The 18,356-nt window shown below is 40.6% G+C and overlaps 1 protein-coding gene across 2 annotated transcripts in view; it reads left to right on the top strand.

Moving 5' to 3' along the window:
- The first annotated feature begins 9,335 nt into the window (after positions 1-9,335).
- TMEM161B (transmembrane protein 161B) overlaps positions 9,336-18,356 on the top strand; it is a 75,590-nt gene continuing 66,569 nt past the window's right edge. For both annotated transcript variants that reach the window (XM_010831900.1, XM_010831901.1), the window contains exon 1: positions 9,336-9,470. In XM_010831900.1, the coding sequence (XP_010830202.1) occupies positions 9,468-9,470 (3 nt within the window). In that variant the 5' untranslated portion in view covers positions 9,336-9,467. The remainder of the gene's footprint in view (positions 9,471-18,356) is intronic.

Raw genomic sequence — 18,356 nt, 5'->3', positions numbered from 1 at the left:
GGCATGCTGTTGCATAATTTCCTCCCACACTGTTTCAGGGATCATCTGACAAGAATGGTACACCATTCTGAGTGATTTTTAGCTTGTCTTGGATCACTCTCTCTTGGATTACTTGCTTTGGGGACGGCCAGGTGCCATATTATAAGAACACTCAGGTAGCCTTGTGAATGAACCATCTTGGAGGTGAATCCTCTATGAACAGTCTTCAGAAGACTGCAGCCCAGTTAACAGCTTGACTGCAAATTCATGAGACCCTGGGTCATGAGACCCAGCTAAACCACTCCTGGCTTCCTAATCCTCAGACTCTGTAATACATCTTTTCAGTTTTAAGCTGTTAAATCTTGGGGTAACTTGGTACACAGCAATAGTTAACTAACACAAGTTCACACATTGCTTCATATGTCTTTTAGGGTGTGTCTCTTTTAATCTACATTTTTTTTCCATCTTCTCTCCCTCTGGCAACATATTTGTTGAAGTTAGTTTATCCCATGACTTCTATAGATGAAATTTTTCTGATTGCACATTCACTGTGTTTAACATTCTCTGTATTTCCTAATGATCAGGTTTGATTTTTTTGGGCAAAAATTCTTAATAGGTGATGGTGTGTTTTTCCATTAAGAGGGTTATAGTTTCTTTATTTGTCACGTTAGTAGCTGTTGATATATTGATACAATGAATAAACCTGTTTATTCATTAGGAATCTTAAAATGTTATAATTTTATTATTCATTCTTCACTTATTAATATATTTATGTAGAAAAACTTCCCCTCATTTACTATTTGCTTACCTATGGTACAGTTCATATAGGAAAGAGAGGACAAATAATTGACTTTTTAAAAATTTGTTTTCAAAATAATGAATGATTCTATAACATCCTTCAATGTTGACCAATTAGATGCTTTTTGTTGGTTTTATTATTAAGAACTCATGAATTTGAGGACATTAGATAATTACAGATATTCCAATCCACTGCATTTGGTATGTTCCAGTGTGCACTCGAGGGGATTTCAGGATTCCTATAAACCTGCGTGTCCTTATTGATACTCATTCATTCCATCTCTGGCCAGAGGAATGCTTTTCAGTTGGCTCCTGAATCATTTGATGTGATCCTGGTAGACTATGACAGTTTCCTTCCTAAATAGAACAACAAAATGTTTCAGGCTCATTGTGTACATTTCCTATACCTAACTGAAATTAACTACTACTCCAAGGGCTTATGAGGTCTTCTGAACAGAGTTTTAAAAATGTTCAGTTCAGTTCAGTTGCTCTGTTGTGTCCGACTCTTTGCGACCCCATGAATCGCAGCACGCCAGGCCTCCCTGTCCATCACCATCTCCCGGATTTCACTCAAACTCACGTCCATTGAGTCGGTGATGCCATCCAGCCATCTCATCCTCTGTCATCCCCTTTTCCTCCTGCCCCCAATCCCTCCCAGCATCAGAGTCTTTTCCAATGAGTCAACTCTTCGCATGAGGTAGCCAAAGTACTGGAGTTTCAGCTTTAGCATCAGTCCTTCCAAAGAACACCCAGGACTGATCTCCTTTAGAATGGACTGGTTGGATCTCCTTGCAGTGCAAGGGACTCTCAAGAGTCTTCTCCAACACCACAGTTCAAAAGCATCAATTCTTTGGCGCTCAGCTTTCTTCACAGTCCAACTCTCACATCCATACATGACCACTGGAAAAACCATAGCCTTGACTAAACGGACCTTTGTTGGCAAAGTAATGTATCTGAATGTAATTTTTTAAAATAGATTTTGCATTTACCTAGTATAAAGGCACGGCTTTTGAACTGTGGTGTTAGAGAAGACTCTTGAGAGTCCCTTGGACTGCAATATCAAACCAGTCAATCCTAAAGAAAATCAGTCCTGAATATTCATTGGAAGGACTGATGCTGAAGCTGAAACTCCAATACTTTGGCCACCTGATGAGAAGAACTGACTCATTGGAAAAGACACTGATGCTGGGAAAGATTGAAGGTGTGAGGAGAAGGGGACGACAGAGGATGAGATGGTTTGATGCCATCACATACTCAAAGGACATGAGTTTGAGTAAACTCTGGGAGTTAGCGATGGACAGGGAAGCCTGGCGTGCTGCAGTCCATGGGGTCACAAAGAGTTGGACATGACTCAGCGACTGAAGGGCATGGTGCTTTCCTGGTGGCTCAGTGGTAAAGAACCCACATGCCAATGCAGGAGATGGTTTGATCTCTGGGTTGGGAAGATCCCTTGAAGAAGAAAATGGCAAGCCATCCAAAATTCTTGCCTGGGAAATTCCATGGACAGAGGAGCGTGGCAGGCTGCAGTCCATGGAGTCAGACACGACTTAGCGACTGAGCACATACACACACACCACAAGGGCATACAGATATCTCACCATCTTGTCTTCTAAAGGTTTAATAGGTTTTCTTTTCACATTTAAATCTTTTAACTCACCTGGAACCGACTTTTTCTGTATAGTGTTAAGTGTGTGCACATGCTCAGTCGTGTCTGACACTTTGGGACCCCATGGACTGTAGCCTGTCAGGCTCCTCTGTCCATGGGATTATCCAGGCTAGAATAAGGGAGCGGGTTGCCATTTCCTCCTCCAAGGGATCTTCCTGACCCATAGACTGAAGCCATACTTTCTATGTCTCTTGCATTGGCAGGCAGATTCTTTTCCACTGATTCTTTGTTGTGCTTTACAGATACTATGTTTTTTTTTCTTTTTTTTACAAATGGAAGGTTTGTGTCAATGTTGCATTGAGCAAGTCTCTTGGTACCATTATTCCAAAAGCATTTGCTCACTTCATGTCTGTGTGTCAAATTTGAGAATTCTCAAAATATTTCAAACCCTCCACCAGCCAAATGATTACAACTCACTGAAGACTCAGATGAAGATTAGCATTTTTTGGCAATAGAGTATTTTTAAAGGGATAGTAATATTCCTTTAAATATTAATAATGCTTATTAATATTATGACTAAATATAAACAATAATCTAAGGACTGTAGATTATTTTTTAAGACATAATGCTATTTCACACTTAATAGAGTACAGTGTAAACATAAATTTTAAGCCACTGAGAAACAAATAATGTGACTCATTTTATTGTGGTATTTGCTTTATTGCGACCTGGAACCGAACCCACAATATCTTCAAGGTATACCTGTGGTCCTTCTTCTGAGAACTCAAAAAGCTGGACAAAATATAAAACACATATCTGAAGGCATCAGAGAGAGCTAATGAGGTAGTAGAAAATCCAGAGAAAGAAAATCCCAGAGTTGTTGAACCCAGCATTTATAATAGCTTATCTGGGGTACCTGCTGATTCTTGAGAAGATGGTTGAGAAGCTGAACAGAGCTTCTGATTAAATCAGTGAGTTAGACAAAGACTGGATTTCAGAGACTGCCCTGGTTAACTCTACAGGCTTCAAGTTGCGATCTCAAACGTCTATACTGAGGCAAAAGTTTGAACTAGAAGCAGACCTTCCAATCGTCTAACCACACTAGGGTGATTCTGGATTACTAGTGGCCAGAACCTCTGCCAGGAGACATAAATCCTTCCTATCAACATCCTAAACCTCAAAGTATAGTTTCCTTCACTAGTTCTGGCATTTAAACAAAAATAACATAAAATAAATTAACAAAACTTTATAAACAAAAAGATATAAAATAAACAAAAATACATAAAAGTAAATAAGATAATATGATAACACACACAATGAAGAAATAAGAAGTTTCCGGTAACAGCAGATCCCAATGCCACTCAACGTGAGTTTTAAAGTAGTTATGCTTAATATGTTTGAGAAAATAAAAGACCAGAATGAGATAGATTACTGGATAGCTAACAGGAAAACTATAAAACAGAACCAAAGAGAAATGCTTGAACTGATAACAACCAAAAACATAATAACTGAAGTCAATGTTTCAATAAATTAAGTTTAATAGTTTAGAGACTATTAGAGAAGAATGAAATGACAGGTAAGAATTATCTAAAATGAACCACAGCGACAAATAAGTGGAACATAAGGGATAAATTGAAATGATCGAATATATTATACATTTAAGTGGAGTACCAGAAGGGGAGAGGGCAAAGAAGTAGGGCAGAAACAATAACCGATGAGAGCTGAGAACTTTCCAAAGCAGGAAAGACATGAGACCCCAGTTTCAAAAAGCACTACAAACTCAAAAAGAAAACAAATTCTATTTTAAAAAAATACAAAAACATTTGCTGCTAAGTCACTTCAGTTGTGTCCGACTCGGTGGGACCCCATAGACAGCAGCCCACCAGGCTCCCCCATCCCTGGGATTCTCCAGGCAAGAACACTGGAGTGGGTTGCCATTTCCTTCTCCTGCATGAAAGTGAAAAGTGAAAGTGAAGTCGCTCAGTCATGTCCGACTCTTCACGACCCCATGGAATGCAGCCCACCAGGCTCCTCCACCCATGGGATTTTCCAGGCAAGAGTACTGGAGTGGGGTGCCATCGCCTTCTCCGACAAAAACGTTTAGTTACATTGTAATAAAACTGCTTCAATTTTAAGATGGACATCTTATAAACAGCCAAAGGGAAAAAGATTAAAGGGGCAAAAATAAAACCAACATTATTTCTCAAAAAAATTTTTTGGAAGCCAAAAGCAATGGAATATATCTTTGAAATGATAAAATACAGTAGCTGCTAATTCAGCAAAAATGTTATTTGAAAATGAGGTGAAATAAATAAGTTTCAGGATACAAAAACGGAATTTGTTTCCAGCCCATGTACAAAGGAGATACTAAAACTTGTTCTTCAGGAAGAAGAAATAAGATGCCAGATAGAAGCTTAGAAACTCAAGGAGTCATAAAGTACAACAAAGTAAATATTTGAGTAAATATAAACACATATTAATCATATAATGCCTTAAGGAAATATATATTAAGTAGACACAATGTATATAACATGCAGTGAGGCAGTAAATGATGTGTTCTTGAGTCCTTACATTGTCTAGGAAGATGTGTCATATAAATTACTAAATAATACATAACCTTATGGTGTGGAAGAAATGGAATAACAAAAGATAATCTAAAAGAAGGCAAAAAAAGGAGAAACTCAATAAAAGAGAGATGGGACAAATAGCAAATAATGATACATTTAATTCCATGTATATTAATAGTATTGCATATAAGTCAACTAAACCCTTTAATTACAAAAATATTATCAAATTAGATTTAAAAAATAAATTTGTGCATATAACGCAAGTAAAAATGTAAAAACACTTAGAATAAAATCTAAATTATGGTTGCTTTCAATTGCTTTTAACTTTGCTCTTTCCTACCTGCAAACTTACTCTTCTTGTAGTCACTATGCTTCAACCAGGCAGGCCTTTTTTTGATCCCTAAGATATTCCAAGATAGTTCATGCCTCTGGGTTTTGCATTTTTCTCCCCTCTGCAAGCATTTGTTTCCCCAATTTCTGCAAAGCTGGATTCTCCTGTCAAATAGAAGTTTAAATAACACTCTTTTAGAGGTTTTCTTTAGTCACCTATTCTAAATTATTCACCCATTTTAACTCCCTACCTAGCACGATCTTATTGGAGAAGGCAATGGCACCCACTCCAGTACTCTTGCCGGGAAAATCCCATGGATGGAGGAGCCTGGTGGGCTGCCGTCCATGGGGTCGCTAAGAGTCAGACACAACTGAGCGACTTCACTTTTACTTTTGTGCATTGGAGAAGGAAATGGCAACCCACTCCAGTGTTCTTGCCTGGAGAATCCCAGGGACGGGGGAGCCTGGTGGGCTGCCATCTATGGGGTCACACAGAGTCGGACACAACTGAAGTGACTTAGCAGCAGCAGCACAATCTTATAGTTTATTTATGGTCTATTATCACTAAAATGTAGTAGGGAACATGTCTGCTCTGTTTACCACAGTTTCCCCAAGTCTAGAACAGTGACTGGGACACAGTAGATACTCAATAAATATTTAAAGAATGAATAAAATCAGTTTAGGTTTTAAACCTTTCTTACAGTTTTATTGGTCTTGGTGGTGGCTGTTCAAAGAGTGAAAGTGTTAGTCACTCAGTCGTGTCCGACTCTCTGCAACCCCATGAACCAGAGCCTGTCAGGCTCCTCTGTCCATGGAATTCTCCAGGCAAGAGTACTGGAGTGGGTTGCCATTTACTTCTCCAGGGAATCTTCCTGACCCAGGAATCGAACCTCAAGTCTCCTGCATTGCAGGCGGATTCTTCACCGTCTGAGCCACCAGGGAAGCCCCTGGCTGTTTAAAGACTTTCCTGATCCCAAAAGTACCAAATGATATCAAGATGCCATTTATGTATGGTAGTGACCCCTGAAAGTACACGCTATGTAATGTGTAAAATTTGTAGGAGTTTTTCCACCAGTAAGTCAGACATGTAGTATAGTCTTAGATATAACTATAATAACAAGTAAATAAAAGCTTCAAAGGAAGGCTACTGAACTACTAAAAAGTTGCAATACACTTCTGAAGAACATGTTTGTTTGTATGTTTTTCCCACATTAGAAAGGTGAGAGTAATATAGGTGAATGTTATAAAACATAAGTTTTTTATGGGGGGAGGGGGCGAGGCCCCTTTCATCCACTCCTAAGTAAAAAATTGAATTAAAAAAAATTACCTTCTTATAGTTGTTTTAGAGTGGTTATTCCAGTAATGATGATTTATATATTTTGGTTACTTCCTTTTTTACTCTTTGTTTTATACTCAGTTTTTCACATCAAAGCAATCACACCGGTCACATTTTCCATTAGAAAGACTAGCTTAATGGCTTTTAAAAAATAGCTAGATAATACACCACTAAGTGCATATGACAGAACTGACCAATCTCTTAATTGTTAAAGATTGTTCCTATTTTTAAAAAATCATGATTAGTATTCCTACAACTAACATTTTTGTTCATAAATCATTTTAAGCGCAGTTTAACTGAAGTGATTTTGGTCTACAACATTCATTTAAATGGTATTTCTCAAGGGGAAGAGGGTGGGCAACACAAAACGGTCCCAGGCATTTATCTCTAATTAGGAAAACAGTATATGTTGCGGGGAGGTGTGGAGATTACAAAGGCACTGACTGCATAAGCGTAAGTCATTACATTTATTAAAGAAAAAGCAGCAGAAATTTCTTACAGGAGCTAATCTGGAAAACATTTTGCAAAGAGTATGGAGCTGGACTTTGAAAAAAGGATAGGTCTTAATGTTTGGAAATGTTCCAGACAGGTGGAGGTGTTGAAGGAGGAGATAACTATTTGTTGGTGTTCTTAAATATCGGAGAATAGTCCTTACTCAGGACAACTCATCACAAAGCCTGAATAGTGAGCAACTTTGATTTTTTATCAAAGATTGGACTCCTAACTTCCTTGCCAGAAATGACCAAATTTCTTCTTAATCTCCATCATCCACATCTTTGTTCCTCTTTCATCCTTCCCTTTTTTGTTCCTCTGTCAAAGACTCATCTATTTTAAGTAACGGAAGTAGGTAAATTCCTCTTCTCCAAGGCTTGCAACCTTACACAACATTATAACTGTTGCAACCTTAAAACATGCATGCCTTTTAATCTTATAAAAAAAAACACTGCTTGTAACAGATTTTTCACACTAAGAGAATTAGGAACATTCAAGGATATTAACTAAGAGTTATTTATCAACTTGCTCTACACCAAATAAGGAACATAGAGTCACATGATCTATTAAAAATGATTAGCAGATAATGAATAATGACTGTGATTTTCTTTCCTGGTTTTATTCTGGCAGCAATAAATTCCACCCTAATAATTTCAGTCTTATTGCCACATAGGAGGTGATGCTTTGTGAACCTCAACGAGGCTGCCAGGTCTAGCACAGTAAAACTCACGGCGTCAGAAATGAGAGTAAGACTTCATGGGATGTGTTGTCAGTGATAGACTTATAGCCATTTCCCTTCTCCACCTTTCCCTCCCTAAGGATAGCAGCTGCTTTCCACAGACACCCCAGTCGACAGACTCCAATTCCTCTCTCCCACAGTTACCATCTGCAGATCCCCAGGGGCTTGTCTGTTTACAACCTTGTCCCAAACAGCAGAAGAGGAACCCTCCGAGAAGTTCTGGATTCGTCCTCAATAGGACCTGTTTCACAAAATATTTCCCAGCCACCTCCACCTGTTTCTAATGTTAGTACTTAGGATTTCTGTATCTTGTCACACTATACATTCCCCAATAAATAAAATTTAAAGTGAAAACTAATATAAAGCAACTGCCCTGTGCATGTTTCTTTCAGATGGCTCAGAACTCTCAAGATTCCCAGGATCTTTCGACCATGTTTAGGTTGGGTATCATGTTCTTCAGGGACTTTGGTAAGAAGGTGAAACTTAACGTCTCTAACTACCCTTGCCAACCCAACTTTGAGTTCTTCTGAAGCCTCCTAGATTCTTGTTCCAATTCCAGCTTTTCCAACAAAACTAGACCCTAAGGCAAAAAGACATCCCACAGATGAAACTGCAGATACAGTCAGGACTTAAGCAAGGACCCCTAAGTGGTGAGATGAATTTCTGGGTTAATAGTACTCCTCTGTAAGTCTGTCACTAACCAAACAAAAGGAGAGAGTTGACAGGTACACTTAACAACACAACATTTTGAAGGTATATGGAAGTTGTCTTTGGGGGAGGGGGGAACACAATATTACATGGAATCCGAAAGTTTGGTGATGGATATTTTTTAATCTAAAAGGAAATCGTCCATATTGGAATATATTAAATAGGCAGAATTCTCTTGCCAGTTTCTCTGCTCTTGGTAGATGTAGTTCTGACTTCGGCTGGTATCTGAACAGTGCAGAAACGTCTCACGATCAAATTCCACTGCCCTGAGGAAGGATAGAGATGGAGGACCCACAAAGCAGAGAGCAGAGTCGACGCAGAGACGGGTCTGTAAGGATTCGGAGTCTCCCAGAAGGGACGGCCAGAAAAATGAGAAGGTAGAAAGAGAAAGAAAGGGCGTGGCTGAGCTAAGGCACTTTCCACGTCGTCTCAGCAAGAGCGCGGCTTAACCGGGGTTTTCTTCCGAGCGAAATCCGGTGGGTCTGGAGTCGACTCTCCCCGTGTCCACGAACCTGTATCTCCATCACCTAGTAGGGCCCACACCACCCAATCTACCTCCGGATCCTCGCAGGCGCCGCACAAGCGCGCCGCCCACCCACCTACCTGCGCTGCGCCTGCGCCTCCCCCAACCCCGTGCTCTCAAGGTCAGCACCGCCCCCGGCCTCTAACCTAGCACCTACGGAAGTGGCAATAGAGGACGTCCTGCGTCGCCTCACATCTGCGTGGCGTGGGGTCGCCGGCGTTCGGCAGAGGGGAGGGACTTCCTGTCCCGCCGAGCAGAACTTCCGGTCGAGCCGGAAGATTCTCTCCCTCGCGGTGTCGAGTGGCTCCCGGCTGCAGGGTTGGGAGGGGAGGTCCAGGACGACCCCGGTGTACTCCTGGGCGTCGGGTCCACGATCTTTCCTTGGCGCCATGGTGAGTCCTCCTGTGAGGGCTAGAGTGAGAGCAGTGCGGGGGAAGACGGGGCCAGGAGGTCCTGTGCAGGGAAGCCGGCCGGGTGGCCAGCTGAGGATGGAGCGGGCGGGAGCAATGAGATGAGCGGTAGGGCAGGACCTTACCACCTTCCCCGGGGCGCTGGGGCCCCCGAGGAAGCGACGTCAGCCCAGCCCAGCCGCTGGATCTGTCCAGGAGTTCGAAATAGGTGGTCAGAATATTCATGGCCCCGTTCACTGTGGACGGCCGTGGGGTCAGGTGGTCCCAGGGTTGACCTTGCCCGGTTGATCACCTCCTCCCTCCTCTCAGCTGTAGGGCAGTGGCCAAGAACTTCAGATCTCAGAAATCCTCCTGGCCTTTCCGGGTGGACCCAATACCTCCCCTTCTTATAAAGGATCAACACGTGTCACTAAAGAAACGGCCAAGTCAGTTTATCTTTCAGACTTGGCCCTTGGGAAATTGGAAAAGGTCTCAAAGATAAAAAAAGGTCTGGACTGAATAAGGAGGGTCTTGATTGGAAAGGAATGTTGCAGGGGCGTGGGCGAGGGAACTGTTGGAGCCGGGAGAGTACCCTGACCATAAGATCTGTAAGAGCCTCAAATATTAGGCAAAAGGGGTTTTCTTTTATGAGGAGGAGGAAACAAGGCTAGAAAGAACTGAGTGTGGGGAAGTGAGATGAAAGGGTAGTATGATTGGACTGTATATCAGAGAAAGTTTTACCCCCTAGACCAGACTTCTGAGGAAAAACTGTTGGAGGTGTATCCTGTTTCAGAGTTTGGGTAATATCTTGCTCCAGTTGCTCTGTGGGGACAAGCGGTTCAGCTAGTCATTTTTAAAGCAAAGAATGGTAATTTGCAGGTGCTATGTCTGGCCTTGTTACAGGGCTTCCCAAGTGGCTCAGTGGTAAAAGAATCTTCTTGGCAGTGCAGGGAATGCAGGTTGGATCCCTAGGTCAGGAAGATCCCCTGGAGGAGGAAATGGCAACCCACTCCAGTATTGCCTGGAAAATCACATGTATAGCGGAGCCCTGTGGGCTCTAGTCCGTGGAACCGCAAAGACTCAAATGCCACGGAGCACACAGGCAGCCAATTCCTGCATCTTGCTTCCCTAAGTCTTATGGAGACTGTTGGTTCTTTGCAGTAAGCTGTTACCAGAAAGGTGGCGGTGGAAGGATTTCTTAACCTCTGTTGTTTTTCAGTATCACAGGGGTCGGGTTCAAAATTGTCAAGTTACTTCAAATCCTCGTCTGGAGGACGTTCTGCCTTGGAATTTGGAGTTTGCCGTATTTTTTTTCAGGGTCAAATGTTGACACTGTTCAGTTGTGTATGATAATTCACTTTTGAATGACTTACAGAAATGTAATGGATTGTGAAACAAAGGAACTTCAAAATAATGTGGTTCCTAATTATATCAGCCAACCTCTTGACTCTTGAGGCAGTAGTGGGTGTGTATTCTTTAAACCGCAGTGAATAGTATAATTTGTAATTATTAAGAGTTTTTTCTTCCCTTTGTACAGTGAAATTAGACAAAGATAAGGAACAGAAGGACTAGAATGACCCAAAGATAATGACTAGCCTAACCACCTTCCTCTCTCTCCCCAACCCCCAATTTTACAGAGGGAAAAATCTGAGGTTTAGAAAGAGGCAGTGATTTACCTAAAGTAGCAGTAGTTTGGCACTTTTTCATTTTTTAACATATCAAGTAGGTAATACTTAGAATCTTTTGTCAGTATGTTTGGCCAAATCACAGAATGGAAAGCAGAGCCTTTTTTATTTTACATCTTGATTTTTTTGTTTTAATCAATATAAACTCATGATCCAGATCAAAAATACTGAGTATTGACTCGTAATTTTTTTTTTATGTTGTGAAAATGAATTGTTGTTCAGTCGCCTCATATGTCCAACTCTTTGTGACCCCCATGGACTGCAGCATACTAGGTCTCTCTGTCCTTCACCATCTCTCAAAGTTTGCCCAAGTTCATGTTGATTGCATCGGTGATGCCATCCAGCCGTCTCATCCTCTGATAGCCTCTTCTCTTGCCCTCAGTCTTAGCATCAGGGCCTTTTCCAGTCAGCTATTCACATGAAATGACCAAAATACTGGAGTTTCAACTTCAGCATCAGTCCTTCCAATGAGTATTCAAGGTTGATCTCTCTTAAGATTGACTGATTTGATCTCCTTTCTGTCCAAGGGACTCTCAGGACCCTTTTTCCAACACCATAGTTTGAAGGCATCAGTTCTTCAGTGTTCCACTTTCTTTACAGTCCAGCTCTCACAACTGAACCTGACCGTTAGGAGACCATAGCCTTGGCTGTATGGACCTTTTTTGGCAGAGTAATGCCTCTGCTTTTCAACACACTGTCTAGGCGAATAGGCCTGTTGCAGCTTTCTTGCCAAGAAGCAAACATCTTCCGACTGCATGGCCGCAGTTAGCATCCGCAGTGATTTTAGAGCCCAAGAAGAGTAAATCTGTCACTAGGAGTAGTGTGTAGTGTAGTAGTAAGTAGTGTTAGTCGCTCAGCCATGTCCAACTCTTTGCAACCCCATAGACTGGCCTGCCAGGGTCCTCTGTCTAAGAGATTCTCCAGGCAAGAGTGCTAAAGTGGGTTGCCATTCCCTTCTCCAGAGGATCTTCCCGACCCAGAGATTGAACCCCGGTCTGCTGCATTCTGGGCAGATTCTTTACTGTCTGAGCTACAGAGAAGTCCTGTAATCTGTCATTGCTTCCACCTTTTCCCCTTCTATTTGCCATGAAGTAATGGGGCCAGATGCCATGATCTTAGTTTTTTTAATGTTTAGTTTTAAGCTGGCTCTTTCACTCTCCTTCACCCTCATCAAGAGGCTCTTTAGTTGCTGTTCACTTTCTGCCATTAGGGTGGTATCATCCATATATCTGAGGTTGTTGATGTTTCTCCTGCCTATCTTAATTCCAGCTTGTAACTCACTAATCATGATGTGTTCTGCTGCTGCTGCTAAGTCGCTTCAGTCATGTCCGACTCTGTGCAATCCCATAGACGGCAGCTCACCAGGCTCCCCTGTCCCTGGGATTCTCCAGGCAAGAACACTGGAGTGGGTTGCCATTTCCTTCTCCAATGCGTGAAAGTGAAAAGTGAAAGTGAAGTCGCTCAGTCGCGTCCGACTCTTAGCGACCCCATGGACTGCAGCCCACCAGGCTCCTCTGTCCATGGGATTTTCCAGGCAAGAGTACTGGAGTGGGGTGCCATCAGCGTATAGATTAACCAAGCAGCTGACAGCAGATAGCCCCATCGTACTCCTTTATCAGTCTTGAACCAGTCAGTTGTTCTATATAGCGTTCTGACTTGCTTCTTGACCTGCATACAGGTTTCTCAGGAGACAGGTAAGATGGTCTGGTATTCCCATCTCTTTAAGAGCTTTCCACAGTTCTTTATGATCCACGCAGTCAATGGCTTTGGCGTGGTCGATAAAACAGAGGTAGATGTTTTTCTGAAATTCTCTAGCTTTCTCTGTGATCCAGTGAATGTTGGAATTTGATCTCTGGTTCCTCTTCCTTTTCTAAACCCAGCTTGGGTATCTGGAAGTTCTTGGTTTGCATAATGGTGAAGAGTCCATAGAAAATTTACTAAAGGAATGAAGCTATGTTTTTACTATACTTTTTGAATATTACAGACCAACTTTAATTAAATAGATTTTTACACCATTTAGGTTGATTGTGGGGGAAAAGTAGATCAAACTCCTAGAATTGTAGGAATCCTCATGGCTTATTTTATCTATGTAGCATCCTGTTGTAACTTTACTGCTGGGATTCTGCTCAGTATGTTGGTTGTTAAAAAAAAAAGTTGTGAATCTCTGCCTTAATTGGAGTTAATGAGAGTTTTCTTTTTGGGAAATGGAGAAGGCTGTTGGGAAGAGATAATGTTTTAAAAGTTACAAATACATGACTAACACAGGGGAAAGAAATTCTGATGGGGGGATGGACACACATAATAGGTGGCTTCAACTGAGTTTTGAAAAGTTAAATTAGGACATTCAGTTCAGTTCAGTTACTCAGTCGTGTCTGACTCTTTGTGACTCCATGAACCATAGCACTCCAGGCCTCCTTGCTGCTGCTGCTGCTGCTAAGTCGATTCAGTCGTGTCCGACTCTGTTCGATGCCATAGATGGCAGCCCACCAGGCTCCCCCGTCCCTGGGATTCTCCAGGCAAGAAGAACACTGGAGTGGGTTGCCATTTCCTTCTCCAGTGCATGAAAGTGAGAAGTGAAAGTGAAGTCGCTCAGACGTGTCTGACTCTTAGCGACCCCATGGACTGCAGCCCACCAGGCTCCTCCGTCCACCGTCCATGGGATTCTCCAGGCAAGAACACTGGAGTGGGGTGCCATTACCTTCTCCGGCCTTCTCCCTATCTATCACCAACTCCCAGAGTTTACCCAAACTCATGTCCATTGAGTCAGTGATGCCATCCAACCATCTCATCCTCTGTCGTCTCCTCCTCCTGCCCTCAATCTTTCCCAGCATCAGGGTCTTTTCCAATGAGTCAGCTCTTCACATCAGGTGACCAAAGTATTGGAGTTTCAGCTTCAACATCAGTCCTTCCAATGAACAGCCAGGACTATTCTCCTTTAGGATGGACTGGTTGAATCTCCTTGCTGTCCAAGGGACTCTCAAGAGTCTTCTCCAACACTACAGTTCAAAAGCGTCAATTCTTTTGTGCTCAGCTTTCTTTATAGTCCAACTCTCACATCCATACATGACTACCAGAAAAACCATAGCCTTGACTAGACAGACCTTTGTTGGCAAAGTAATGTCTCTGCTTTTTAATATGCTGTCTAGGTTGGTCATAACTTTCCTTCCAAGGAGTAAGGACACTAATTCTTAATAATTAGGACACTAATTCTCAATTTAAGTTCACATAGGATTCACCTGTGATGCTTGATAAAAATGCTTATCTGGGCTGCCTTATTGAGGGAGTGGAGTCTCATAATTTAATTTTTAATGAGTTTTACAATTAAGTCTCAAACTTGTGGTCCTGAAAGCACTTTGAAGGAACTCTAATGCAGCCATTAGAAACTTTGATAGGGATATTGAGGTTTTTGTGCTGAGTGATAATCATACGTGTGGTTTGTTGATGTGTTAGATTACTTTAATGGATTTTGGATTGTTGAACTAGCCTCAAATACTTGGAATAAATTCCACTTTGTTGCAGTGTATAATTCTTCTCATACATTGTGGATTTTGATTTCTTGGTATTTTGTTTAGGGTTTTTGCATCTATGTTCATGAGAGATATTGGTCTGTAGCTTTTTGTTTTTCCTTGTAATCCTTTGCTTGATTTTGGTATTGGGGTACTGCTCTTAGAATGAGTTAGGAAGTGTTCTCTCTGCTTCTATCCTCTGATGAAAGAGATCGTAGAGACTTGGTATAATTTCTTCCTTAAATGTTTGATAAAAGCAGCAGTGTACCCTACTGGGCCTGATGCTTTTTGTTTAGGAAGGTTATTATTGATTTAGTTTCTTAGTAGATATAGGCCTGTTCACATTGTCTATTTCTTGTATAAGTTTGGACAAATTGTATCTTTCAGAAATTGGTTCATTTCATCTAGGTTATAAAATTTGTGAGCATAAACTTGTTCATAGTGCTTCTTTATTATCCTTTTAAATATCTTTGGATCTATAGTGATATCCCCCCTGTCATTTCTGATATTAATAATTTATGTCCTCTGTTTTTTCCTTACTTGATAGGGCTAGAAATTTACTGATTTTATAGATCTTTTCAAAGAACCAACTTTTGGTTTCATTGATTTTTCTCTGTTGATTTCTTCTTTTCAGTTCCATTGAAGATAATTCATACTATTTCTTTTCTTTTGCGTACTTTGGATCTAATTTGCCCTTTTTCTTGCTTCATAAGGTGATGCCTTAAGTGATTTAAAATCCCTTCTAATACATGTATTCAGTGCTATAAATTTCCCTTTAAGCACAGCTTTTGCTGCATCCCATAAAATTTGATAAGTTGTGTTTTCATTTTCATTTAGTTCATATATTTTCTCTTGATTTCTTCTTTGATTCATGTGTTACCTAGAAATGTGTTGTTGGGGCTCTGTTGTGTTTTGAGATTTTCTAGTTATTTTCTCTTATTGGAGCAGACATTGTATGATTTCTATCCTTTTACATTTGTTAAATGTTTTATGGCTCAGAATGTGCAATTTGAAGGGTGGTTTCTGGTCAGGTTTCATCAGTTTGCCACATGGTGGCAGAGATTTGGGTCTCTTCTCAATTCTCCGACTTTTCCTCCACTTCACTCCTTTCCAAAAGAGGCTTAGTTCAAATAATAGTAGATACTGTTCTCTTGATTAGCATTTAGTTGGTTGAAGGTTGATTCTTGAGACTGATTTATGCTTTGGTCTCTGTCCACTTTTTAGATAATTTGTTTGCTCTGGGATAAAAACTTAAAGCAAATATAGTTGATTTTAGAAACTCAGAACATATTCTAAAGTGTTCGTTTTTTAAGAGAGAATTTATTATTTTCCTGTTATGATTTTTGAACACCAACTTGCCCTGTTCTTGTTTACTCACTCAGTCATGTCTGACTCTTTGCAACCCCATGGACTGCAGCACACCAGGCTTTCCTGTCTTTCGTCCTCTCCCAAGCTTGCTCAAACTCATATCCTTCAAGTCGGTGATGCCATCCAACCATCTCGTCCGCTGTCATCCCCTTCTCCTCCTGCCTTCAATCTTTCCCAGCATCAGGGTCTCTTCTAATGAGTTAGGTCTTCGCTTCAGGTGGCCAAAGTATTGGAGTTTCAGTTTCAGCATCAGTCCTTCCAATGATTATTCAGGACTGATTTCCTTTAAGATTGACTGGTTTGATCTTGCAGTCCAAGGAACTCTCAAAAGTCTTCTCCAGCACTACAGTTCAAAAGCATCAATTCTTCGGTGCTCAGCCTTCTTTGTGGTCCAACTCTCACATCCATGCATGACTACTGGAAAAACTATAGCTAGAGGAACTTTGAAGAAATAAACCTGATTTGTAAATTTCGCTGCTACTCTTTGTATACTACCTACTCTTGAGTTACAGGAAAAGAAAATTTCTAAAGTCCCGGTAAAATGAACATTCTCTTGGTTTTAACTGAAATGATTGTCCCTTTTGTTTCACCAAACACTTAAAATTCATGCTCTTACCTCAAAAGTATTTGTTTAATCATTCCTTCATTGTCTGTTAAGCAGTATCTGTATGTCACATGCTGTTCCTGGCAACAGAGACATAACTTTATAAAACAGAGACTTTCTTGTCTTTATGGATCTTAGGTTATATTGAGAGTCTGATGATAATCAGTTGAGATATAATGTTCGTTAGCCGTGGTAAATACAATAAGAAAAGATAGAACAGAGTTAAGGGAATGATCGGAGTGGTGATTTTAGATAGGGCCTTCAGGGAAAGCACAGTGAGAAGGTGGCACTGGGACACCTTTGAGTTCAATATACCTGCTGTCTTTGAAAATCTGTTTATGATTGCACCCAAAGAAGTGTTGTAGTATTAGGTACAAAGTTCATAGTGTCTTTAACTATAGTGTGAATCTTTCAGTAAAGTCATGTATGATTACCTTTCCATATAGTGAACAGAAAAATGATAGAAATGTGTTTTTAAATATCTTACGTTAGTAGGTGATACTACATTTTACTTAATAGATTGCGTTTTTTATGCCACATACTTTTAGTCTTTTACATTATTACAGATCTTGAGAGAATACAACTTGTTCACTCATAAGTATTCTGAGCTTACAGAGTATCTTTTACTTACATTAAATAGACTTAGTAATTCTGTTGTTAGATTAAATATATTTTGTGTTTTGACCATAAACAAAAGATTTAGAAAAACCTGAAATAATTTCAGCTTTTGATACTTCAGTATTGAAGTTCAGAGTCTTGATAGCTGATTATAGTGTTTTATTTATTTTTTAAAAGTTGTGTTAAAACCAACTGCTCAAACATTCATATCTTTAAAAGTGACTTTGGGAAGAGTACAATAAGTGTATGGCATTGAAAGTCTACTTGAACCAGAACTAAATGACCTCTATAGTTTGTTTCAAGGTCTGTGACTCTCGATATGTGGATTTGTGAATATTATTGATGTACTTTTAGTTGAATGTACATTGAGGGGATCAAGGAGGGAATATTCAATTTGTATGGAGTTTAAGAAGGATTTAACAAAGGATTGATTAGTCTTGGTCTTTAAGTGTAAGTAGAAGTATGTTTGAAGAAGGCAATGGCACCCCACTCCAGTACTCTTGCCTGGAAAATCCCATGGATGGAGGACCCTGGTGGGCCGAAGTCCACGGGGTCGCTAAGAGTTGGACAGGACTGAGCAACTTCACTTTCACTTTTCACTTTTATGCATTGGAGAAGGAAATGGCAACCCACTCCAGTGTTCTTGCCTGGAGAATCCCAGGAACGGAGGAGCCTGGTGGGCTTCTGTCTATTGGGGTCACACAGAGTCGGACACGACTGAAGCGACTTAGCAGCAGCAGAAGTATGTTGGGTGGATAAGAAAGTGAATTTTAAGTACTTTTCCTTAATAGCAGTAGTAGCTACATTTATTTAGAGTTAATATTTATCTGCTCTACTTAACTAAACACTTATGAAGTAATCACTCTTGGGCTCCTACTATTTTTTTTAATCTCTATATTTTACCTACTTTTTTTTTTTAACCTCTGTTTTACAGATACAGAAATGGAGGCACAGTGAGATTAGAGTAGCTCACCCAAAATTGTATATCCAGCGGTGGTGAAATTTGACTTCTAAATCAGGCTATTTGACCACTGTACTGTTGTGCCAATTTTACTGTTTACCTTTGATAAATTTTAGCTTAATGAAAGGATTGAATTTCAAAAACATT

The sequence above is a fragment of the Bison bison genome, unplaced genomic scaffold (assembly GCF_000754665.1).
Source record: "Bison bison bison isolate TAMUID 2011002044 unplaced genomic scaffold, Bison_UMD1.0 scf7180017864533, whole genome shotgun sequence".
Taxonomy (NCBI): domain Eukaryota; kingdom Metazoa; phylum Chordata; class Mammalia; order Artiodactyla; family Bovidae; genus Bison; species Bison bison.
The sequence above is the reverse complement of the archived record's forward strand: the minus strand, read 5'-3'. Positions and strand labels throughout refer to the sequence as shown.